The sequence below is a fragment of the Odontomachus brunneus genome, unplaced genomic scaffold (genome assembly GCF_010583005.1).
Source record: "Odontomachus brunneus isolate Ranch 3 - 2012 unplaced genomic scaffold, Obru_v1 Obru_scaffold_156, whole genome shotgun sequence".
Taxonomy (NCBI): Eukaryota; Metazoa; Arthropoda; class Insecta; order Hymenoptera; family Formicidae; genus Odontomachus; species Odontomachus brunneus.
In genome coordinates, this window is record NW_022639606.1 from 81,921 (window position 1) to 107,368 (window position 25,448).

General features: G+C 40.0%; 3 protein-coding genes and 1 long non-coding RNA gene across 17 annotated transcripts; 1 reads left to right on the forward strand and 3 right to left on the reverse strand.

Annotated features, from left to right (window-relative positions):
• Positions 1-531: 531 nt before the first annotated feature.
• Positions 532-3,501, forward strand: LOC116850800. Of its 3 annotated transcripts, XM_032829472.1 has the most exons (7): positions 532-689; positions 788-894; positions 983-1,132; positions 2,027-2,075; positions 2,155-2,303; positions 2,390-2,633; positions 2,781-3,501. In XM_032829472.1, exons 3-7 carry the CDS (start codon positions 1,010-1,012, stop codon positions 2,930-2,932), a joined length of 717 nt encoding a protein of 238 aa, XP_032685363.1. In that variant the 5' UTR covers positions 532-689; positions 788-894; positions 983-1,009; the 3' UTR covers positions 2,933-3,501. The 3 variants fall into 3 exon arrangements, with proteins under 3 accessions (XP_032685363.1, XP_032685365.1, XP_032685364.1); XM_032829474.1 differs by having other exon boundaries at positions 788-1,132; XM_032829473.1 differs by having other exon boundaries at positions 672-894.
• A 17-nt stretch (positions 3,502-3,518) lies between these two features.
• LOC116850819 lies at positions 3,519-6,244 on the reverse strand. The gene is made up of 4 exons (XM_032829519.1): positions 6,016-6,244; positions 5,463-5,785; positions 4,522-5,082; positions 3,519-4,270 (listed from the first exon to the last, which is right to left on the reverse strand). The coding sequence occupies exons 1-4, from the start codon at positions 6,142-6,144 to the stop codon at positions 3,673-3,675; spliced, it is 1,611 nt and encodes a 536-aa protein (XP_032685410.1). The 5' UTR covers positions 6,145-6,244; the 3' UTR covers positions 3,519-3,672.
• Positions 6,245-8,816: 2,572 nt separating this feature from the next.
• LOC116850799 (extensin-like) lies at positions 8,817-17,547 on the reverse strand. 7 transcript variants are annotated; one of them, XM_032829470.1, is made up of 16 exons: positions 17,130-17,547; positions 16,880-16,985; positions 16,655-16,787; positions 16,396-16,509; positions 16,206-16,327; positions 15,923-16,119; positions 15,695-15,843; positions 15,539-15,604; positions 15,056-15,213; positions 14,013-14,963; positions 13,666-13,815; positions 13,516-13,568; positions 12,085-12,188; positions 10,363-10,407; positions 10,060-10,275; positions 8,817-9,831 (listed from the first exon to the last, which is right to left on the reverse strand). In XM_032829470.1, the coding sequence occupies exons 2-16, from the start codon at positions 16,919-16,921 to the stop codon at positions 9,563-9,565; spliced, it is 2,769 nt and encodes a 922-aa protein (XP_032685361.1). In that variant the 5' UTR covers positions 16,922-16,985; positions 17,130-17,547; the 3' UTR covers positions 8,817-9,562. The 7 variants fall into 7 exon arrangements, with proteins under 7 accessions (XP_032685361.1, XP_032685356.1, XP_032685359.1 ...); XM_032829465.1 differs by having other exon boundaries at positions 13,666-13,896; positions 17,130-17,546; XM_032829468.1 differs by having other exon boundaries at positions 13,666-13,896; positions 16,880-17,009; positions 17,130-17,546.
• A 2,296-nt stretch (positions 17,548-19,843) lies between these two features.
• On the reverse strand, positions 19,844-22,620 carry LOC116850807. Of its 6 annotated transcripts, none has more exons than XR_004379442.1 (5): positions 22,405-22,620; positions 20,778-22,167; positions 20,446-20,655; positions 20,180-20,373; positions 19,844-19,994 (listed from the first exon to the last, which is right to left on the reverse strand). It is a non-coding gene; the product is annotated as an uncharacterized LOC116850807 (long non-coding RNA). The 6 variants fall into 6 exon arrangements; XR_004379443.1 differs by having other exon boundaries at positions 20,778-21,677; positions 22,062-22,620; XR_004379440.1 differs by having other exon boundaries at positions 20,778-21,677; positions 21,893-22,620.
• Between the last annotated feature and the right edge of the window lie 2,828 nt (positions 22,621-25,448).

The following is a 25,448-nucleotide window of genomic DNA, read 5'->3' on the forward strand; positions in this document are numbered from 1 at the left end:
TGTAACAATTTTTTTTCATTAATAACTAAAAATTTACGTGGTTATTTGCAAAATGATAAAAGGCTTTTTGTTTAATTTGATTTAATATACAAGCAGACAATAACACATATCGCCACTACAACTCGTCTACTATATGGCGTATGATCATTCGTCAATCTTGTTTAATTATTCAACTCAACTCGTTCTATTCCTACAAAAATTGCGGGGGAGAGTCTGGGACACTCTGTATACAATACACACATCTATTCGTCTAGTGTCTGATACTTTATATCTCGTTTTATAAATAATTATTTAAATCCGAAGATTGCAGAAAATTACTGCGCACGCATGATATTGCTCGTTCCGCGTGATAATCATAAACGAGTGAATCTTCGCACATCATAAATCATCTATTCCGTGTAATTTCGTGTAATTGCCTTCCAGTTGCGGTGAAAGTCATAAACAATATTTTACTGGGCAGCCAAGCTATCGTGGGTATACTTTATCGCGGCGGCTTGAGTTTGGAGCAGATCGCCCGCGCTGCGCCCAAGATTCAGGTATGAGGCAGCTTGCTATCGCGTGCTAGATATCTGGAGAGATCCGAAACACAGCGAAATAATATCTCAGGCACTCCTATTTGTTCGCCTCGCAGAAGGTATTCGGCGCTTACTTGGACGCGATAGACACGCGAGCGGCCCAGGCGTGCGACGGTAATTACACGGTGAATTATGTAGAAAAACAATTCCATGGCAGATAAACTCGTCCGCGTCGTGCGAATGGACTGCAAATTTTTCTCTTTCGGCCGCAGACGCGCCCTGTGCTTGCGAGGTAGAGTCCAAAGTGTCCCTGCAAAGTATCCTGCTGGCGACTGGAGTTTCGCTGGAACAGGCAGAGCGAGCCGCCACGATAATACAGGTACGCCGTCGTTATGTACACAAGGCCCGATGGTCTCCTTAATCGATCTTTAGCGGCTCTTTAAGGCGCTCTCATTGTCGTCGATCAGATCGCTTTCCGCGGACATTACGAGAGGATGTTGCTGAACGAGTCCCAGGGCGTGATTCAGTGGCAACGAGCGGCAACGAGGACCCTCGAGATCCTCAGGAGGGCCGGGGCTTCGCAGGCGGAGGCTTCGAACGCGGCCGTTTTAATACAGGTGTAATATCGCTCGTGATTAAGTGTCTGTTAACATTACATTAAGATAGTCCCTAGTCTCGCCTGGCCTCTCTTGCCGCGGCCATCTTGATTGATGATGTCAGAACAGAGGCAATGCATGCCCTGCAGAGCATATGTTTAGAGAGTATACGTTTGGAAAAAGCATTTGGATTAGCCAAGTTTCTGATAAAATATAAACAAACCAGAAAACTTCTGTTTAAAGTTGCTAAAATTCTATTCAAGTTAACCAGAAATTTTGTTAACTTAAATAGCAGAATTCTAGTAATTTCGACTGGAACTTCCAATTCGTTCATATTTTATTAGAAATTTAATTAATCCGAACTTAACTTCTCTTCAAATCTTAATTTTTTTTCCGTATACGTCAAAATATAAAGATATATCCAAAAAATGACATTTGCAATCGATTAAACACACCTCTAAAATACTTCGAGCACTTTCCTTCTGCTTTAACAGTCAAGAAATAACTGTAAAATTAATATGCGATCTTCCTTTTTGCATTCTCTCATTATCCGATCATATTTTTCTTACGATATTTACTTGTATTGACTGTTAGAGCAAAAGAAAAGTATTCGAAGTATCTTAGAGTTGTGCTTAATTGATTATAAGTATATCTTTTTATTTCGACATAGGACATTGCAGGAATTTTAGGCATGCATTTTCTTGGTTCTAATCAAGATGGTTGTGGCGAGTATGCAGTTATGCGATCCTCTAACCTCGTAACGATAATGATAATATCGTTGCACAAATATAACACATGGTAGAAAAGCTGTATAACGACACATCATGCTAGTGACATTGTCCTTAGGAAGTTACAGAATAGGTTTACAGGAAGCTTAACATTTATTATCTGTTAATCATCACAAGTTTTGTGCAGGCTACTTATCGTGGATACTACACGAGGAGAAATCTAAAAATGAAAACGAGTAAGATCACCATTAAAGCTTGTTTTCACGTTTCTTGTGTATGTACAATAAAACAAATTATTCTCTCGGCTATCTACAGTGACTACGATGCTGCAAGAGGAAAAAGAAAGCGAAGTAGACACGATAGAGTCCACGAGAACCATTCAATCCGTGGCATGGTTAGATATGATGTACGAGGAATCGGGATTGACGTTGATGAGAGCCAATGAAGCTGCTACGGTCATACAAGTAAATAACTCATAATTAACGAGTAATTACTCGTTCAATTGAAACGGCAGTGATGCATCGTGTCGATGTTCGCACACTCTCTACAGAGAGCTTATAAGCGATATCGCACGAGGAAAAATAAGCATAACGTGTCACGGCTGGAATCGACCAAGCCGATGGTGGTGGAAGCCATTGTCAAAAATCTGCACCAGAGAGTTCTTGACGGAGTCGTATCTTGCGCCAACATTCCCGCGGAATTTGGTAGTCGAGAAGAATTGGCGGAAGCGGGCGAAGAACTTCAACGAGCGTTCAGGAATCGATTGGCACGTGCTTGCATAACGGAGGAAAACGGTGATTACTTTTCTGTCACACTCACGAGATGATATTCGCTCTATAAAACAACATTCGGTCCCTCTGGAATTGCATTTTTGAACGTTTACCGCGCCTATTAATTTATGCCGATTCCCTTGCATTATACGTGTCCGGATATGTAAACAGGATACGACGAGGAGGAGTTCACTCGGCCGGAAAAACTCGACGAATCGCTCTCGAAACTGGTGAACGACACCGCGGTGGGAGATCAGGAAGAAGGTCGAGAAATCGAAGTAGCTACGGGACGTGACGGAAAAACAGATGCGGGCTCGGCATAAGGGGGAGCCGAAGACCAAGGGGTGACAGTGGCGCGCGGCGGTAGAATCCTTTTCTGAGTGCGTCGGATGAACCAATTAACATGGAAGCTGCTGCGGGATGGGAAAAGAAGCGGGACGGCAACGAGTGCTCGGCGCACAAAGAACGTAGCTGGAGCAAAAAGCGCCGCCTCTAGAGGCCACCGAATGCCGGAGACACCGCAGCACTTTAATGCACATGCTTACGTTCGATAATTCCGTTAACGTGATGCGCTTTCGCAGCGAGCTTAAAATTCCCCCGGACGAAACGGTCCCGGCACGCGCGTGCGACTGTAACGAGCTAAACTATTTCGCCTACGTGTAACGTTAATTTAATTCGGCCGATGCAAGCTAAACCGTTCCGGGGCGAGTCGTCCAAATTTGATTTGCATAATTTTTATTCTCGACAGTTAACGCTTTAATATCCCATTACATTATTTCGCGTTAGTACGCGCCCGGTGGGCACACTTTCCCGTGAAAAGAGAATTTTTCCAGCGCTTGATATCGCGCGTTAAAGCATATTGTGCATGAAGTTTCTTCACTCTAATATAAAGTATCAGCCGAATCAAAATAAATTCCAATTAATTTTTAATCCTTTTTCTCCTTTTCCTTCTTTCTTCCGTTCGGGGATACGCTGATGTTGTGCGCACATGAACATTTATCTCTGAAAATAACTACAAAAAGGGAAAATTGTAAAAAAAACCGTCTAAGAAACAAGCTCGAAGTCAGAATGTACGTCTACAAGACGCTCGCATTGAGCAGCACTGAGAGGAGGTGGCTGGGTCGCTCAAAGGAGTCTTCAATCGCTCGTATTCAATCTCTGACGGTACGTGTCGACGTCCACGATTACACGTATTCGCAATCGCGGTCCCGCAGCTCTCGCAATGTGCTCGGCAAACGTGTTTCACGCTCGATTCCTCGTGTGGGGCCACATTCGCGCTCTCCAGTAACTCCGGCTGATCGATGATTTCCGAAGTCAACGATTTGTTACACTCGTCCTTGCCCGTCCTGTCGGCCGATCGAGTTGCTTGATCCTCGCACCTTCCAGCGCGGCACCTCCTGCTGGCTTTATATTTCTCAGCAAGGATGCACATGGAGTCCTTGTGATTGATAACGGCCACCTCGTCGTCGTCTTCCTCGTCCTCATCGCCCACGTCCTCGTTCTCGCGCTCTTCGTTCTTGCGCTCGCGAGCGACGGATATTGTGTCGGAGTCTTTCGAGTGGCAATGCCGCGCGTACAATCGACTACTCTCGTCCCGCATTGGGTCGCGCCAGCTTTTGTGCCGTGCTCGTCCGTCGCAGATGTACCCGTGCGTCTCACATCTGCAATACAAATGACATGAAAAGCGTGAATTAAATAGAACTTGCAGCGCTGGTGCTGCAATTTTTATTTCCTCCTCGGCAACGTATGCTTCTCATCATATGTAGGAGAAATCAGATTTAGATTTCAGCTCCGTATTTAAAAATTTCGAAGTTACAACTTCTCAGACGACTAAACAGTCAGACAACAGATTGACCAATATGACAGATATATTAATCAGTATCTTAATATCGTAAGAAAATGTCTCATTAACCTTTCTGCGTTCATGGACAAGTCGTGTCGCTGACAGCAACAGTGCCGATGAAAACAGTCGCCACAGCGATGACGACGATGACTGCACCCGTCGCAGTGACGACCGTACGATGATCCCAAAAGGTCAAACGTGGGCTCCTCGCACGGATAAGACTCTTCGTGCTGACATCGCCAAGCCGAATCTGTGTTCCTCTGTTGAGGAACAGATGTCGAAGCATCCAGTTTTGTCCACGCGTCCTCGACACTTGAAGTATGACTCCGAACTCCATCGCCGGTAACGACATCCTCCGCAACGCCGTCGTCGAAATCGATGAACGTTCCGTGACAGCTCGACGACATCGAGTCCTTGCCCTTGTCCCCCGAAGAGTCGCCGCACGCGACCCTGTCGTTCTCCTCGCGGGTCGCGTCGCATATTAGACTCGCAGTAGCCAAGCTCGAGCACAGCCTCGACGAGCAACGGGCTTCACGGTGATGGTAGAACGTTGAACTGCGTCCCGATTGCGAGATCCATTCCATCGTGGCAGCCGCCTCGTCGTTCGTTGTTCTCGACGCTGCGTCGCACCTGTGAACGAGAACAGGGATAAGTTTACTGAAGATGCAGTTCAACGTAGTTTTGCGCTTTCTCGTGTTACTAGTACTCTCAAAGATGAGAGTGCATTCGACTACATTTCTGAATTTTTCTCTTTTTCTTTAGAACGACACGGAGTGTCTTTGAAAGTGACACGCGCAAAAGTAACAACATTGCAACCGGTTGCCACATCCTCGGAGTATATTTTGAGATGCAGTTTTCATAGAGCGCACAAATATTGCCAACAACGAGTACAAACGCCGCCAGTTTTCTTGTAGAACTAACCGGGAAAAACTCACGTGCGCGTGGCCTCGACATCGTAAATAAACAAATAAACACCGCGAAACGAGGAGGTCGCGGACTCAAAAGCAAACCTATCCCTCTCGGCCGGTCTTGCAAATTCATTTTTATCCGCAGCTGACGTCGCCGGCACCTCCTCGCGCTCTCTGCTCGGCACGGTATCGATTGCATCTCCGCCGCTGCACTCGTCGCGCTGCGCCGAGGTGTCCTTGCCGTTTCTTCCGTTCCGGCAGCAACTGCAGCTGATCGAATTCTCGGTGTAGAGATTATCATAATCGCGGCCGCGTACACTTGCCGGACAGGCGTGATCGGATCTTGAGCTACATGCGCGTTTCACTAGCAAGGAGCTCGATCTCGCTTGATTAATGGGCTCTTCGCGGCTCGTCGCGGTTTCCGCCTGGAAAGGCGCACATCCGTCAGAAGCGCATTGATAAATCGCTCTCGATATCAGTCGACGTCGCGACGCGAAATCACGTGAGAATCTAGTTTATGATCCAAGTGGAAGTGATTATGAAGAAAAGCTTCAAACAGCAAACCCAAATGTGCACCCCGTTACTTCATTATCTTCATTACGTGATCGTGTCTTTGCTTAAAACGAAAAGGAAAAAAAGCTTAGGGACAGGTAACCTTTACGCTTTCAGAGACACGTTCAGTTGAGCTCTCGAGACCGAAGTCCTTGGGAAATTTGCGACGAGCACGTCGAAATGCAATCGCCGCTGCAACAAGCTGATGAGACGACGACGGACAAAGCGACATCACTGAAAAGCGATTATGGTCGCTATGAGCATCTCTCTGATGTGGTAACCGGTTCAGGAGGTAGCTCTGATTACGATAATCGATTCCGGAAATTCGAATAGTCAAGATACGTCTCCTGTCGTGTGCGTGTTCAATAGTGCGTGAGATATATCTCACGTAGAGCAGCACTGTCGATCAATATTGCGATTGACGCGTATAATTTGTTAATTAAGAGGATACCAAAGTGGAAGATGAGCACCGATATCTAGATTAAAAATGTCAACGACGTTATTTATTACTGCGTTTATCTATTACTGCGACTTTATCGATTTTGTATATATAGATATTGTATATATAGATATTTACAGAGCAAAGACGATTATATTAAAATATTATATTAAATAAGCGTTGATAAGATCATCTTCATATACATTCATTTTCTACATCATAGATCATACATAAATGTGAGCACAATATTGACGATAAAAATTCGTATTCTGTTCAAAATATGTGTGTTGTGTGTGTGTGTGTGTGTGCTTTTGATGCTTTTTGATAAAATTTTAATCCGTTCGTCCACACTCAGACAGCACAAAATCTTCAAGAGATGACCTGGGGCCTGGGGCCGTTTTCAAGACGTAAGGACGTTCTCAGAACGTCTCTAGGATCTCCTGTGTTGTTTGGGTAGAGTGAATCATTATGAAGAAGTTTTGTGAAAAGATTTATATGCAAAAGATGCATGATTTCTCGAGTAGAACGTTGCATAATACATGTGCATTTTTCTATAGGTGGAAGAATTTATGAGATTGGAAGATCAACTAAATTTTTTTATGATAATTTTATGATTTTTTTTAACATGAATCATTATTCCTTTCAGATTATTCTGCATATAAAATTAATGAAGTGAGATGTTTAAAAAGAAAACGTGTGTAAAGTTAGCTCTGCATTTTAAGAATCTGAAAAAAAGTAATTAAAATTCTAATTATTCTCCGGAGAGTTCTAGAGTCAATCAGTTTTAAAAATAATTCTCTCTGGCGTTTTAAGCTGCCAAAAGCCACTTGAAAGAAACATTTTGTTGCATTAGATGTCTTTTAGATATCTTTTCGACATCTTTTATATATGCATGTTATCTGGGAAGGAAGAAGCAACTTTATGAAATTCTCTACTAAAATTAACCTGAATTTTTTTGTTTCTTCTTGTATCATTTCGAGTCATAAGAATAATCGACAAAATTCTTTAGGGAGGCTACCAGAAAGCCCAGTGCAATCTTAACAAGAAAAAATTCGGATGCATGAAAAAAACTTTAAACGCAAGTAGTTCTTTTACTATCAGAATAAACGATCATCGTGCAAACTGTATTAATGTTGTGCTACGTGGGGCGAGTAAACGAGTAGGCCCCAGCGTAAACGAGATAGGTGAAATTCTAACATGTTATTTAATATAAGCTAAGTAGATTTAAGAGATTATTAAACCCATTATTTCTACGTATATTACAAATTAGTTCCAAAGCCCCCGCTACGAGTCGCCACATTCTTGAGCGAGAAATTGAGTCATGTACGACTAAACAATAAGTCGGACGCACCTTCATTTCATCAAGTAGTATTACTCAACGGTGGGTTTGACGGTAGTATTACTCAATGGTTCCTTTTATATTATTATCATAAAAAATAAACATAACGTTCTTAGAAGAGTTGATAAATATAGAAGTTTTTACCGTTTTCGTTTAATAACATAAATACCAAATTATACGAGAAATATTTAAGTGATTTTATTTTTAAATTTGTTCAATAAATTTTGTCAGTTTTTTATCTATAACAAATGTTTTACATATAGTATATTCTCAATATTGTAATATATATTACAAAACGTAGCAAAAAAGCCTTTGAATAGTATAAAAATTACGGCATTGTTGACAAATTTTAGGATTATATGTTACCAATTATTTCTTTTTAAATTTAGCGAAAACTCGGCTTGACTACATACCTTTTAGAATATAGCAATCCTAATATGTGCAAGCAATTTGAAGCAATTTTATTTTTTTATATAAATATCTTTTTTTTTAATAATGCACAAGATTTTTTGGTACACGTTTTCTCGCTTCTGACGTCGTCAATCCAGGTTTTCAAGCAGTAGGACCAGGAACCTTGACAGCGACGCTTTAACGCGTGCACAAGAAGTGACGAAGATTTTTCTACGAGAATCCATCCTTCGGATCTTTCACTCTGAAAGAAGAAGTCTGAAGGAAGAATTCACTGCGGTGACGACTATACAGCGCGCCGCTCTGTTCGGCAAATTAAACTTTCCCCGAAGTATCGGCAACGCGGTTGCGGAACTCGACGAGCAGTTTTCTGACGTAACGGCTAACAGACCGCCGGATCCGGATAACGAGCGAGTTCTGCGGGCCGGCGGCGGCTTTATCGAATTTGTATCGAGCGGAATTTCGTCCCCTGCGCCGCCCTCTCCCATCTGCAATACGGACGCCTTGGTCAGGATTTGATCGCCGCCGCTGCTCTCCTACCCTTCCTCCTATCGCCGACCCGGCGGCGTTTAACGGGGCTAATTGCGACGATTGCTCGCTGCAAATGGAAACGGTGCGGTTTTACCGCTGTTTGCCAGTTCGCATCGAGCCGAGAAACGACCGGTGTGTTACACGCAAGAGTGATGAGACGCAAAGGTCGCCGATATAAACTACTACATATTGGCAATAACGATTTATTGGCTCTTGCATAAAAAAATCGCATACATGCGTTATATGTGTTGTTATGTACCTAACTATAAATGGAGAGAGAAAGTTGTTGCGATCATTCGCGCGCCGGGAGATAGAGATCCAACGCGATTATCATACGTGTATGTGTGTGTGTACAAAACAAGTGATCATCGTATGCGTAATAATGAAAGCAAGAGTAATAACGTAGTTATCTTTTCCACTAGAAAGATATGCATCTACTATACAAGTATTATACGCTCGCAAGGCGTATGAAGATAAACTCCGCAATCGATAAGTAACTATATATCGTCAATATCATTTTTGTCATAATGCAATCATGCGTTTCACATGTTTCATCTCTTGTGATAAGTAAAATTCAAAAATTGTACAGTATAAATAATTTTCAACATTTACATATTTTTACATGTTTAATAACGTCATCGGAACAAATCACTAAATTATGTAGCAGTTACTATGTAATATTGTACAGGGTTACTTAATCGTCATATATATATTAAATTATTCATCATAACACTATCACGAGGAACAATCGAGTGTAAATAACGTGAGGCAGTAAACGCGAAATAGATTCGATCTCGCCTTTTTATATCAGATCCCCTCATAACTTACTAATATTGTTCTGCCATTCGCATTGAACGACACCGCACTCGGTAAGTCATCGCATCAGTCATCGTCCAGGTACTAGAGCAGGAAACACCGGCTGCGGCTTGACTTTCAATTCATCCACGGTGGACAGGATGTCGGTGGCTGATATGTCTGAGAGATTGGCACCTGATAATGCTGCACCGCTTGAGAGGGATGCTGCGACCGCTGCTGGTGATGCGGCGGCGGCGGTGGTGGAGGATTACAAATCGACTGCATCAACGGATGCGCATTGTAAGGCGGCGGTTTCGACGTATATGGTGGCATTTGATTGTACTCGACGTTTAGTGGCTGTTCCAACATGCTGTTCTGAGTAGGAGACCGATTACCGTCAGCGGGGCCTAAAGACAGCATCGCGTTCTTCAAGTAGTACATCTAATCGCGCATATAGAAAGATTAGGATAATATCGGATCTATCATTTGTCATATACGACAGAGGAATGGTTAATGTAACTGTGAGGAATCGGTTAATCGTAGCAGGAAGTATAATTTGCAAGCACTTCAAATTCGATGCATCAATGCAAGTAAAAATTACACAGCTGACGCGCGATAATGAATCAAACACTTACCTCTTGGCCTAATTTGAGGAGGTGGCATATTAATAGGAGGTAATCCAGGACCGACTGCGGGATGTTCCCCTTCCCTCGGAATTGGCGGTGGTCTACCCCAAGGAACCCTCACGTGATGATTCTGCCAAGGTGCCTGTGGTGAAGGTGGAGGCGGCAAAGGAGGACCGTTTCCAGGATGAATATTCCCGGATTCTCCGATTGCACTCTGTTCATTTCCTATTTGTAAAATATGACCATATTACAATCGTGCGCGAAAAATCGAAGTTTTTTTTATTGATATACAGTATCCCATGTTTGACATACCTGATGCTAATCCTGCAGGCTTTTGCTCCAAGCTCCGTTTTTCACCTAAATGATGAAAACAAATGATATAAAGAGAAGGAAACGACGTATTCGCTTATGTAACTACATAGACGTAACGTAACGTTGGGATTTAACATGGCAAATTATGCGATGAAATATTGTAATGTAATAATAAACTTAAAAGGAAAACTCGCTGTTCAGCGGAACGTAATTAATCTCGATGTCGTCAATCGCAAGCATAAGATGGAAAAAAACAAATATTTTCTGAATTTAAATGCAGATCTAATTGCGAAACAATTCGTGTGTATCTATACTGTAAGAAGACCGCTCCCGGTCTTCATCTTCCACTCGGGGGGATACTGTAGCGATAAATGGAGAAATTTAGTTCTCTAAATTCGAGTCTAATCTTACAAAACTAAATTAGATATTAGGACAATATTTCACGCCATTAACCATTGTCAAACTAGCAGAGCGATTTAGTAATCGCTATTAGAGTCTGAAAGCAAGGAACGCAGTCTTCAACATTCTCGCGTTATATTAGATGGTTACCACTTTTTTTTATCAGTTCCATTAAGAATCTGAAGCCATACAGTTATTTGCTCTCTATCTGTAAAGTATAAACTTATAACATTAAAACTATATCTTTTTTAAAAAATCCTTTCCGTTACACAATTGTTCACACAGTTCCCACTACACAATTGTTCAGGCCACTGCAACAGCAAAAAACATTACTGATGATGTTACATAATACACAAGTATTAGTATTTCTTTTTGTGAATTCCGCATATCCCTAATACTATACTATCCGTATAACAGTAAACACATATATCTGCTCAAACACAACGGTCATCTCTGTTCCTTCTGGATGGCATAATCGGGCGTGGACGAAGTTTAGCCTAAAGAATACGCAAGTCCAAGATATATTTAACTTAAAACGGTAACATTAAAAATATGTATATAACGTATCTTAAAAAAGAATCCTAATAATAGTAAGCATGATTAATACTGGACAAACAAACACTGAAGTGGAAAATCACAGGTTACACTTGCATCTGAAAAATGCACATTTATATTTAATAAAAAAGACACTATAAAAAAAGAGAGAGCATTAAAATGAATATACTTTCAGACGCCTTCGCGACAGTATAACACGTGCAGTGCAGTTTTTATCTGGGGGGAGGGTCTATATATGTAAAATAATAATAATAAAGAAATTCAAAGATAACTGTCAAAGCATTTTCTATGCGGTGAGATTACAATAATCCTTGTTACTTTTCCGGATGTCCGTCTCTGCAGGTATCCTCAACAAATGCATAAAAAAGCGGTTTGCTAAGATGTAAATTAAAAAGTCAAGGAAAGTTTGTATTATAATTACCAAAAAAGATTATTTACAATAATAATATACTACAGTCTAAGAGTATTAAGAAAACAATGCTAGATACCTATCCGAAATATATCTTGCTCTTCAAGAGATTTGCGTCTACATGAACAACGTCATCGTGTATTACATAGTAAAAAATATGTTTGAATACCATGCCAACGTCAAAGTTGTATTCAGAAAGGAATCCAAGGTCTAGATTAAAAGGTTACGGTATCAAAAGTCCCTCGAGAATACAATCTTTTTGCTGGTGTAACGCATTTTTTACATTATTCTACTTCGCGTGTTTGATTTCCAAAAGGTATCCGGCACCTTTCCCGTGCTAAATACTCTTAGTTACAGACCTGGATGTGGAGGTGGCATTAGCATCTTGTTTCGATCTCCATGTGGTAGGCCCGCAGGTGTGGGTGATGGACCGTGTAAGACTTGCTGTTGTCGATCACCTTCTCTGCTTAAACAATGCAGGTGCGAATTATTAATTCCAAATTAAATATTTTATCTGAGAGACATTTCACAAGCACTAAGACAAAAATCACCTGATGCGCACCCTTGGATACTTCTGAAATATGGAAAATATCTGGCTTCATACCAGATCACACAGTTAATGACGTCGAGACTTACGTTAGTAAGTGTTCTTATGAACGTAATTGTAATGCTGTAGAACATTACAATATACGTTCAAATAATCTGTATAAATTATTTTAGCTGACGTTCCGTAAAAGTGTATTGTCGCGATACGCCTCTTTTCACTTATCACTTATGCTAAGAAAACATAAAATTAGTTAATTTTCTGGCGAAAAAAGTTGTACTTCGAGATTCCAACGATATGGAATCACGGATAACATGAGGAAAATGCAAGTTTATTATTATCTTTGCATTACATTTGCAAAGATAATAACATTGCTTTATATTAAAAAAAAAAAGTATCTCTATACAGCCATACACTTTATAGAATGCAATATTTTGCAAAAGAGCCAAATATGTGCATATACCTATGATTAAAAAATTGTCGAACGTTTACATGAGTAACACGAAAACTTCGCACAGTCTTAAGTTTCCATCGAATTAAACTATTTTCAAAGCCTGAAAATAATTTATCGATATGGATATATCTGGATCTTGCAGCCAATGATTCTTGTCCATAGTTATTGATTCTTATAAGATTTCTCAGGAATAGTAATAACACACATCTGTGAATATAAAACATCTATTATGTTCATGAAATATTCAAACGCTCTTTTTTCACTGGTTTCTCGGCTTTTATAATAAAATAATATTACTACAAAAGCAGAGTTCCTCCACTATTGTGGAAGTTAGTGTAATGTCTTGTTAGGTAACGCAAAAGCAGGTTTCTGTAAAAAAAAAAACAATTGGACACAACATTGGCTTACATTTTCTTCATGTAATTCTACAATCTTTTTTTTTTAATAAATTTGCATTTGCTATGAATGAAGCATAAGCGATTTGAAGCAGTTGTTCTTTTTTATCGACAGTTCTCTTCGTACCGACAGATTTTAATCCACGATTAAAATCATCATGTGTTTACGCTACAGTAGCCTATAATTCTGGAAATTATCAGTAGCTTTTTTAGTAGACACCTAGTTAGAATTTTACACTTGATACACCTGCTTTATTCAAGCAAGCACACAAGTTTCCCTCACTCATAATCTACCAAAGTATAGCTCCTCTAAACGCATAACGGCTATCGTAAAGTTACGTTAATTTATATGCTATAGCGTCTACAAGTTAAAATAACGGTATTTTCTTCGACTTACCCTGTGCCATGACGTTGTGCGGGCAGCGGTGCGCATTGGTATGGCGGTGGTTCCTGTGACGTGCATTCCAAAAAAGATTTAAATAAATATCATAAAATTCCATCGCATATTTTGGTTCGTTAAACGCATTCCTCACGAATGTTACTTTACCTGACCTCCCTCAACATCTGAAAACCTTCTTTTTACTCCATGCGACTTCTGCTGCTCTGGAGAATCGGGCTTCTGCTCGAATTGCTGATGCGGAGGCTGCATCGTATAATGTACTTGCGTCGGCACGTGACCGTTCTGATACTGTATGTGCTGAGGATGATATTGTATTTGAGCTTGAACTTGCGGTGGAGGTACGTTATGAAGAGGTATATTCTGCGGTGGTATTTGCATCTATAAATAGTTTTACGAAACACAAATATTGTATCTTCGCGGCAACTTACGAGAACAACGGTGCATCAAATATCAGTACAAACAATATGAAAATTCTATTTTGTCGCGCGCAATACCTGCAATTGCCCTTGCGGTTGCGGCATCTGTTGCGGTTGCTGTGCCTGATAAAGCCACGGTGCATTCTGCGGAGGTGGTGGTTGCGTCGGTGGTGGCACGCTGGTAAGAATGTTCATGGAATTTGGCATCTGACCAATCGACGGTGGCGGCACGATCTGCGGAGGCGGTACCGGTTGTGGCAACGGTCCTTGTTCCACAGGACCATCTTGTTGATGCTGCATCTCACCGCCAGGTGGAAGAGGAGGTTGCGGATGATGCTGCGGGGACTGAGCGTTGGGGACCAAAAAGGTTTGCGCGGATGGTGGAGGTACTTGTAAGTGGAACGGTGGAGCGTGACCCTCGAACTGCGGCGGCATTATATGCTGGGCGACAGCTTGAGACTGCTCGTGATTCTGTTGCAACTGAGGTGGAACGATATGCTCGCCAGGTTGAAGGACAAATTGCGTTTGCGACTGCGACGCGGGAGCCTGTACCTGCTGGTATTGTATCTGGTAGGTTTGCGGCACGGGAGGAGGCGGTTGATTCGGCGGGAAGTTCGGTGGCGGGAAGTGAAGATGCAACAACGGCGGCGGCGGTTGCTGCGTTATATTGAGCGGAGCCGTGGGAGGAGGAGGTTGTTGCAAATTAACATTGACAGTCTCGATGATGCCCTGCGACGGTGTGGCCGGCCTCTGTATGTTTGGCTGGGTATAAACGTACGACACCGCCCCGCTTGCTGGTGCACTGCTACTCGTTATGAAGCTCTGCTGCGCGGGACTTTGCGGTGGTGGTTGACTCATGACATACATTTGCGCCACAGGCTGCGGCGAAGACTGCGATCCCGGTTGAATCCCCTGGATTTGTAATGGCTGACCAGGATGTATCTGATATTGAACTTGACTTACTGTTGACGGAGGACCGATTAACTGCACTTGCCCGACCGGTGGTGGTGGCATGAATGTCTGTATTTCCTTCAATTAGAATGTTCATATATATCACGTCATTAATTCCCTCCAAACGATTTATGTAATGACAAAGTACTTAATTCAAGTTAATTACACACCTGAGCTTGGGGAGGTGGAACTAATGGTCCTGTGTGTGGTGGTATATATACTCCTGGGGGTGGAACTGATACGCCAGGCCCTGGAGTACCAGCTACAGTAGCAGTAAGAATTGTTGCGGGTAATGTTACAACATTACTTTGTGGATGTTGTATAATATCTGTCAAATAAATCTTACTTTTAACAAGAAATAAATCTTACTTTTATATCATATTTTTAATAGCTTTATTAGCCTTATACAGTATTCGTATAGATCAGAGCTCATAATTAGTTGTCTATCTCGGCCGATTCTCGGGAGCTACGCCTTCTATCTTCCTCTTGCCGCGAGCGGGCCACGAAAATGATCGCGGCCAGTCGCGGCTTCAAGTTTGGAGGCTCGACCGTCACTTTCGTGACTCGCTCGCGGCAAGGGAAAGATAGAAGGCATAGCTCCTGAGAATCGGCCGAAATGAGCAACTAATTCCAAACTCTGGTATAGACCATACCTTGATGCTGTATTGTGACTACATTCGGCTGGGCTAAAGTTCCAATGTTCATAGTCTGAAATTGGGCTGTGAATATAAAAAGAAAAATTGTTACATTATTTATACGAATAAACAGTTCTCCACGAATAAATACTACTTTGTATGTAAATTACATACTTTGTTGTATCTGTGATTGTTCTATGACTTGTTGAGGTTGTACTGGTGGTGGTTGTTGCTGGATATAAGTTTGTAATTCAGCTTGTATTGTTTGTATTAAATTTATAGCCAATTGTTTTGCATTTTGCAATGCCTCTGGCTTTGGATGTCTGAACAGAAACAACATTTTATCTACCAAATGACTTATTTGTTTAATCACTCATAGCTTAAAATTTTGGACATTCTTACTCTATATACAAGTGAAGTGGCTCTGGAGATTCCCCTCCCAAAACTGGATCAATAAATTGCGATCCTCTACCTCTTAAAGTTACATTTGCGCCAGTTTCGCCTCTAATATACATTAAATTTGTATCACCAACACCCAATATACGCCCCCGTAGATCAAAACCTTGTGGTGCATTTTCAATACCAACACAAATTTTTTCCTACAAATTTGTAGACACGTTACTAAATATTACTGTATAAAAGAATCTGCCGCAGTTGTAAGTAAAATACGGGACCAAAATATTACCACAGTTGTAACTCCGGAATGTAAACTCATAAGAGGTGGTGGAGCATTTGTAAACCTGCTTGGTCTATTTAAAGAACTCTGATGTTCTGTCTTGATAATTTCATTAATTTTCTGTATCGCCACTATTAAATAAAAGATTATTAATGCTATATCTTAACAATAAGATTAGAAGTAGTTATATAATACATACAATCAACATTGTGTTTTGTATGACCTTGTATATAAAGATACAATGGTCTTTCATTTGGACAGCGGAGTTTTTCTTGCTCTGTCATAAAACGTCCACGTGTTGACACAGTTGCTCCTATAAATTGCCATAATATTGACAGAATTGCCAGAATACTGATATATATATATATATATATATATATATATATATATATATATAAAACGATGCAATATGATAAAACAACTAATATAATAAATATACTAAAAAAATATGTACATACCTGAAAATGAATTAATTTCATCTTGTATATAGCCTTTGGTAAGTAAGGTTCTAGCGCTGGGTGGAGTTTCATTAATCTCAAACTCCCACGTATATGTTTCTCCATTTTTAAATGCTGTATTTGATGCTGCTATCTAATTGTGAAAAATATCATGTTAATGTAAAAAGGCAATGATATATCTACAAGTAAAGCAATTTTAATCACAAATATATAACATGAACACACTTTATTGTTGGAATCAGAGCCTCTTAATTTTCCTTTAGCCATAGAGATGAAATGTATATCACTGGAACTAATATGACAATCCTCATGACTACAACATTCTCCCAAGCTGTAAAGTCAAGTTGAAAATAGTCTGTGAGAATAACAGAAATGGCGTAAAAGATTCTGTTGAAATGTGTCACAAAGTTCTACAAACATAAAGACTCATAAATCATTGGGACAATATAGGTTATACCTCAATATAAGAACTCACTGTTGAAATATATTTTGTACAAAACGCAGCTACTTGATTTTTTAATATTGAAATCACGTTAAAGCACACAACGACATACTTTTCACTATAAATAGTTATAAATGTCGTTTATAAAACAAAGAAAAATATGTGAAATCCTACGAATCGCTTATCAGTGAATCGTGACTAATGCTACTGCTCGACACTATTGTCACTATTCCATGCTGTAGCCAATTGCAGTTGTACATGAGAGTGACATCTATCAATGTTACCACCGGCGAATTACACAAAAGTCAATAATTGTTTTGCAATTTAGGTCTATCTTTCTATTCGATCACATATACTACTGAAGAACGAAAGCTATTCTGTCCTATTGTTGAATTTTATTATTCGAAAACAAAGTTGCGGCTGTCCTATTATTGAGTTATATCACGAGCTGGATTTTCCTATATGACTGGTGGCACCTCGTAGCGGAGGTTTTGGAACTAATAACAGCTGTAATGGCTCCTGCACACAGGACGCGGTCGCTTGCCGCGCGGCGGAAGTCCGCGCGACAACCAATTAATATGTTGTTTTTCCGTAAGAGCTAGAAGGTTATTACGGAAAGCAGCATATTGATTGGCTGTCGCGTGAATTTCCTCCGCGCGGCAAGCATTATCGCGTCCTGTGTGCAGAAGCCATAAATCCAGCGGCACACGACGATGCTTGTTTTCATGCTGGTTTACTTACTGGATGGAAATACTCTGTTTTGATTGGTACATTTCTGAAGATAGATGGAAATGCACCAATTAGAACAGAGTATTTCCATTTAGCAAGCAAATCAGTACGAAAACAAGCATCGTGTGTTGCTGGCTTAAGGAATAAACCGTAACGGGTCATTTGACCAAGATTCCAAATTCTACTTTGTTAACTCAAAAACCCTACTTTCATACATTTGTAGAGGTCTATGATTATATATATATATATATATATATATATATATATATATATATATATATATATATATATATATATTTATATTATGACTACATATATACTTTTATAAAGTAACCCATTGTCATTAAAAAAGTAATTAATTATATATTAATTACTTATATGATATATATATATATATATATATATATATATAGAGTATGAATTATGTTTTAATGAGTGACGCAACAATAATTAATTACTTTTTTAATAATAGTGGGTTACTTTATAAAAGTAACTTTCTTATCCTTATCTCTCTTTCGTATATCTCGTTCTTACGTCTCTTTTATTGTTTCAGTGGTGGACATCCTTATTTAACGGGTTTGTCGGATGGAATTTCCTGCTTAGGCGTACAAGGAGCAATATTCGGTCCTTTATTGCTCTGTTGCATCATGGTCGCCATCAACATGAATCGACACTACCTATACATCATCCGCAATGGAGAATAGAACAGTGTATCTGGATACGTCATAATATACGAATCGAAATAACGTTACGCTTATTCACTAATAAGACTAATACTTTAGCTGTGTAACATCGCGAGCTATTAACTCCGACTTCCTCGTTGTATAATAAACGCTGCATCAACGTGCAGCGAGCATACACATGCACGACAGTGCGTACAACTTGCACTTTATATAGGTTTTTCGTTCCTGCACTGCTGAACTGGTGTAATAAGTTAGATCGAGCAAAAATATCTCACTCTAACTTATTGCACCAGTTCAGCATTGCAAGAACAGAAAACAAACCCTATATTTCTATGTGATGAGATGCACGCAATGTTACCGTACGACTTACTCGTATTTAACGGAAGAACCTCAGGTTACGTTTATTAAATTTAAGGATATTTATATTATATATGGTGCGTGTGCGTATATATTTGAAATAATATATTTTTCATTTGTTTTCTCTAAAAAACGAAACGTGTTATTTCTTTTTTTTAATGAATCTGAAATCAAGTAACTGAGTTTTAAATCGTCTTCTGTGAACTTTATATCTCTCGTGCAAGAGATATATTTATATATATTTTTTATATTTATTTCTAGTTACCAATCATTATGTAGAATATTATTTTATGTATCGACAGTGATACGTGTTTTGTCGCAGTATATTGTTTCAGTTTATGTGTATAATTGTTATATTAGTTACCAGTATTAGTTTATGTATGTAGGAACAAATTGTATGTATTACGTCGACATGATACTAACTTCACAGATCTAACATGTTATTTTTTACGTCAAAAACAAAGATATACGGCCAAAGATTACAATAAAAAATTTTTCAACATTTCGTTACGTGTGTTAAACCTCAAATTATAGTTTGTATTGAAGGCGCTAAGCGACCAAGGTATAATCACTACAACACAATGTTTAACATGATGTCTATGATAATCGGTAGTGCTGTGATTACGCTTATTTTTCTCATCGGATTAGAAATTTATTTGCATTATGATAATTATTTTCCATCAAGGACAGCCTGAAGAAAGACGGTACTGTTCCACTTGAGAAAAGTTTATTCTTTTGACTCTTGAGATAATCCGATACATGTGATAAATTCATAAATAATATCTCGTACTACATCTATAATGAATCACGTCAGGGCATCCTAAACGTTAACGTGCGATTAATGTGCATTTTCTGTCTCGACAATATAGTTGTCAGCAAAATTACCACGTGTATTGTAAATGTCAAACAACGTGGTCATTTTTATATCGTCACGCAACAATTCCGTCGTGGTCGCTTCATGCGCATGGAAAATAACTTCTTTCTATTGCTCGAACATGTGAAAGCCTTTTTCGGAGAAAATGCTGCCCATTTCTAACCACACAAACAGCGCTATATTGTCTGTCGTTAATACGAGCTTGAAATCCGGATAATTGAAAAGTTTCCCAGGTAAATAAACATCGATTCTTATCTGAAAGAAAATGAGTTAAATCTGGATTATAAATACGTAAAAAAATTAATCTAAATAAAGTAATCAACTTTTAAAGAAAAATAGGCATTTAGGAGTGTTTTTTTTTTACATTATTGCTCCCAAGTTGATTTTGTGACAGAGTGATATGTTGAATGTGATTATAAATTAGTAATAAATTCACTTACAGTGACATTGGCTATTACTATATCCACGTTTTTTAACGCGGTGAAATAGATCTAATTAACCGGTGCAATTGGAAATTTGGATTCATCCGTGAACGATAAAGTAACCATGCAAGATTTCTTGACGGATTCCAACGAGTCACAACCCGCTTAAGAGAGAGTCAGAAGGTTGAGATTTAAATGGCGTTCTTTGGTGGCTAAAAACGTTAATACAGTACACATCCATACATTTACATATAGACAGCATGTATAGAGTCTAATATACTTACTACTATGATATTATGATAGGATTTAGTGTGTACAGGCGTCATAGATTTCCAATTGTAACTGCAAATATCGACCTAACAATTGTTAACCAGAACAACTGGTTAGATACGACGTATATTATAAGCTCATTGGAGTTCGCTCATCAAGCGCGATAATGGTTGTGAAGAAGTCCTTAGTATAGTAATGAAGTATTTTCCATCGACCTTCGATATCTACAAATATAAAACAAAAAGGTTTTTAGAATAAGAACAATAGAGTACAGTTGGAATTTCATGAACTATATTTAGGTTAATTTTTCTTGTTCTAATCTTGAAATATCAGTGTCTTTGATTACCTAGAGGACCTATAGAGATCATGAAAGCGCTTGCCACACGTCGTTCAACTACAGAGGTCCCATTGTCATACCTTAATCCTATGAAATTTACTTCTGATTTGAGTTACCTGTACCCTTCCGTTTCTACTTTTACAGAAACTGCCTGATTGATCTGACTGAGATACACGTAACTTGCGAAATCTCGGAAACTGTTGTTACTTTGCGGTGTAATGAGGTTCTGCGAGATCAGCATCTTTTGATGAATTCATTGCCGAATTGCAGATGTTGCCAATATTTCACGAAATCGCTATCTGTACTAAAGTCCTTCGCGCTTTCCATACCGGTTGTTATCGTGTATATCGACGGCCAAGATTGAAATCCGTATACAAAACAGAATCTCGTTCTGGGGTACTGAGTCACGTCCCATCTATTTTCTGAGATAATTATAATAGTGAACTAAAAAAAAATCTTTAACGCTGTGACTGCAAAGATTGTACAAAATTAACAACTGCATAATTAGAAACGAAGTTTAAACAAAAAATTACACTTTCCATTATTTTCTACTTTTCCTATTTCTACTTTACCAAACCTTCCGATGTTTCTAAAGAACGCACAGTTTCAAGTTATGAAATTTGTTGTTATTTGGAGCGAGATCCTATATTAATTATGAATATTAATATCAATTGCAATTTGATGATACGTTACCGTCACCGTAGAGATTTGAGTATAGAACTACTCCGGTGTAATTGTACGTTTCCTCGTACGCTCCGTTGCCAGGACTAAATACAAGGAATGGCCTTATGGGATTCAGTATCTCCACTTCCTTCTCTATCAAGTTTATGTAAAGCTTCACACATAATCCGTCTTGTACACCTTAGCCCGTGCCGTACCAATTCCCATGCAGTATCACATAATAATCGCCTGTCCAGAGCAAGATATTCGGGTGATTCCTCAGATATATTATGTTCTGCACAACCCCCTCTTTCACGTTTTTAAAAAACGAGTTGGTAAGACACATGGTGCAATAGAACATGAAATCCTGCCAGATAATAATGCCGTACACGTCGAACAAATCGCAAAATAACTTAGACAAATCTCAGAGAATGCCACCTCAAACTATCAACATGTTCATATACCTCTCCTTGGGAGAAGATAATACTTTCTTCCTCCGCGCCCAACACCGGAAAAACATAGGTCGGGAAAGTTGCTAACTTTCACGAAAATCGGCACATTGTTTATGCAGAAATAAAAGCGTAAACCCTCTCCAACCTGCTCCTGCAACAGCTCTACTGTCTTCAAACTTACAAAAATCTGTTTGTGCAGTACATTATTCGTCCTTGTTCACCGTAATAAACAAATAGTGCAGACTCTGCTCGTCGTAACCGTTTGGCCCCTCAGTTTTCACGGCATCCTACGGAAAAAAAAGCTAAACCACACAATAAAATGACGATATTGTCATTAAAACCATTAAAACCATTAATACATTAAAATACTAAAACATTAGAACAATTAAAATAGTTTATCATCAACCTGATTAAAAAAAAAACTTATATCAACTAAAAAAGCAAATTTTCTAAACTTTGGATATAAAATTGATTTAAAGAAAATCCTCTCCACTTCGAGAAATGTATGATATTATTTTCCAAACCAAATAAGACATCACGGTGCAAACTGTACTCCCATCCGATTACGCGTTCTCAAGTAACAAGCCCCGAAAGATTCAAAAGCGACGGAAAGGTGCGATTCCAGGTGTGCGATAGAAAAATTTGAAACACATGATAACATTCTCTTGCCCAAATAACACGTCGCGGTGCAAACCGTATTGTCGTCCGATCGCGCGTTCTCGAGCAATAAGCCCCGAAAGATTGTCAGGTGTCAAAAAGGAGCGATTCCAAATGTGCGATAAAAAAATTTGAAACACATGATAACATTCTCTTGCCCAAATAACACGTCGCGGTGCAAACCGTATTGTCGTCCGATCGCGCGTTCTCGAGCAATAAGCCCCGAAAGATTGTCAGGTGTCAAAAAGGAGCGATTCCAAATGTGCGATAAAAAAATTTGAAACACATGATAACATTCTCTTGCCCAAATAACACGTCGCGGTGCAAACCGTATTGTCGTCCGATCGCGCGTTCTCGAGCAATAAGCCCCGAAAGATTGTCAGGTGTCAAAAAGGAGCGATTCCAAATGTGCGATAAAAAAATTTGAAACACATGATAACATTCTCTTGCCCAAATAACACGTCGCGGTGCAAACCGTATTGTCGTCCGATCGCGCGTTCTCGAGCAATAAGCCCCGAAAGATTGTCAGGTGTCAAAAAGGAGCGATTCCAAATGTGCGATAAAAAAATTTGAAACACATGATAACATTCTCTTGCCCAAATAACACGTCGCGGTGCAAACCGTATTGTCGTCCGATCGCGCGTTCTCGAGCAATAAGCCCCGAAAGATTGTCAGGTGTCAAAAAGGAGCGATTCCAAATGTGCGATAAAAAAATTTGAAACACATGATAACATTCTCTTGCCCAAATAACACGTCGCGGTGCAAACCGTATTGTCGTCCGATCGCGCGTTCTCGAGCAATAAGCCCCGAAAGATTGTCAGGTGTCAAAAAGGAGCGATTCCAAATGTGCGATAAAAAAATTTGAAACACATGATAACATTCTCTTGCCCAAATAACACGTCGCGGTGCAAACCGTATTGTCGTCCGATCGCGCGTTCTCGAGCAATAAGCCCCGAAAGATTGTCAGGTGTCAAAAAGGAGCGATTCCAAATGTGCGATAAAAAAATTTGAAACACATGATAACATTCTCTTGCCCAAATAACACGTCGCGGTGCAAACCGTATTGTCGTCCGATCGCGCGTTCTCGAGCAATAAGCCCCGAAAGATTGTCAGGTGTCAAAAAGGAGCGATTCCAAATGTGCGATAAAAAAATTTGAAACACATGATAACATTCTCTTGCCCAAATAACACGTCGCGGTGCAAACCGTATTGTCGTCCGATCGCGCGTTCTCGAGCAATAAGCCCCGAAAGATTGTCAGGTGTCAAAAAGGAGCGATTCCAAATGTGCGATAAAAAAATTTGAAACACATGATAACATTCTCTTGCCCAAATAACACGTCGCGGTGCAAACCGTATTGTCGTCCGATCGCGCGTTCTCGAGCAATAAGCCCCGAAAGATTGTCAGGTGTCAAAAAGGAGCGATTCCAAATGTGCGATAAAAAAATTTGAAACACATGATAACATTCTCTTGCCCAAATAACACGTCGCGGTGCAAACCGTATTGTCGTCCGATCGCGCGTTCTCGAGCAATAAGCCCCGAAAGATTGTCAGGTGTCAAAAAGGAGCGATTCCAAATGTGCGATAAAAAAATTTGAAACACATGATAACATTCTCTTGCCCAAATAACACGTCGCGGTGCAAACCGTATTGTCGTCCGATCGCGCGTTCTCGAGCAATAAGCCCCGAAAGATTGTCAGGTGTCAAAAAGGAGCGATTCCAAATGTGCGATAAAAAAATTTGAAACACATGATAACATTCTCTTGCCCAAATAACACGTCGCGGTGCAAACCGTATTGTCGTCCGATCGCGCGTTCTCGAGCAATAAGCCCCGAAAGATTGTCAGGTGTCAAAAAGGAGCGATTCCAAATGTGCGATAAAAAAATTTGAAACACATGATAACATTCTCTTGCCCAAATAACACGTCGCGGTGCAAACCGTATTGTCGTCCGATCGCGCGTTCTCGAGCAATAAGCCCCGAAAGATTGTCAGGTGTCAAAAAGGAGCGATTCCAAATGTGCGATAAAAAAATTTGAAACACATGATAACATTCTCTTGCCCAAATAACACGTCGCGGTGCAAACCGTATTGTCGTCCGATCGCGCGTTCTCGAGCAATAAGCCCCGAAAGATTGTCAGGTGTCAAAAAGGAGCGATTCCAAATGTGCGATAAAAAAATTTGAAACACATGATAACATTCTCTTGCCCAAATAACACGTCGCGGTGCAAACCGTATTGTCGTCCGATCGCGCGTTCTCGAGCAATAAGCCCCGAAAGATTGTCAGGTGTCAAAAAGGAGCGATTCCAAATGTGCGATAAAAAAATTTGAAACACATGATAACATTCTCTTGCCCAAATAACACGTCGCGGTGCAAACCGTATTGTCGTCCGATCGCGCGTTCTCGAGCAATAAGCCCCGAAAGATTGTCAGGTGTCAAAAAGGAGCGATTCCAAATGTGCGATAAAAAAATTTGAAACACATGATAACATTCTCTTGCCCAAATAACACGTCGCGGTGCAAACCGTATTGTCGTCCGATCGCGCGTTCTCGAGCAATAAGCCCCGAAAGATTGTCAGGTGTCAAAAAGGAGCGATTCCAAATGTGCGATAAAAAAATTTGAAACACATGATAACATTCTCTTGCCCAAATAACACGTCGCGGTGCAAACCGTATTGTCGTCCGATCGCGCGTTCTCGAGCAATAAGCCCCGAAAGATTGTCAGGTGTCAAAAAGGAGCGATTCCAAATGTGCGATAAAAAAATTTGAAACACATGATAACATTCTCTTGCCCAAATAACACGTCGCGGTGCAAACCGTATTGTCGTCCGATCGCGCGTTCTCGAGCAATAAGCCCCGAAAGATTGTCAGGTGTCAAAAAGGAGCGATTCCAAATGTGCGATAAAAAAATTTGAAA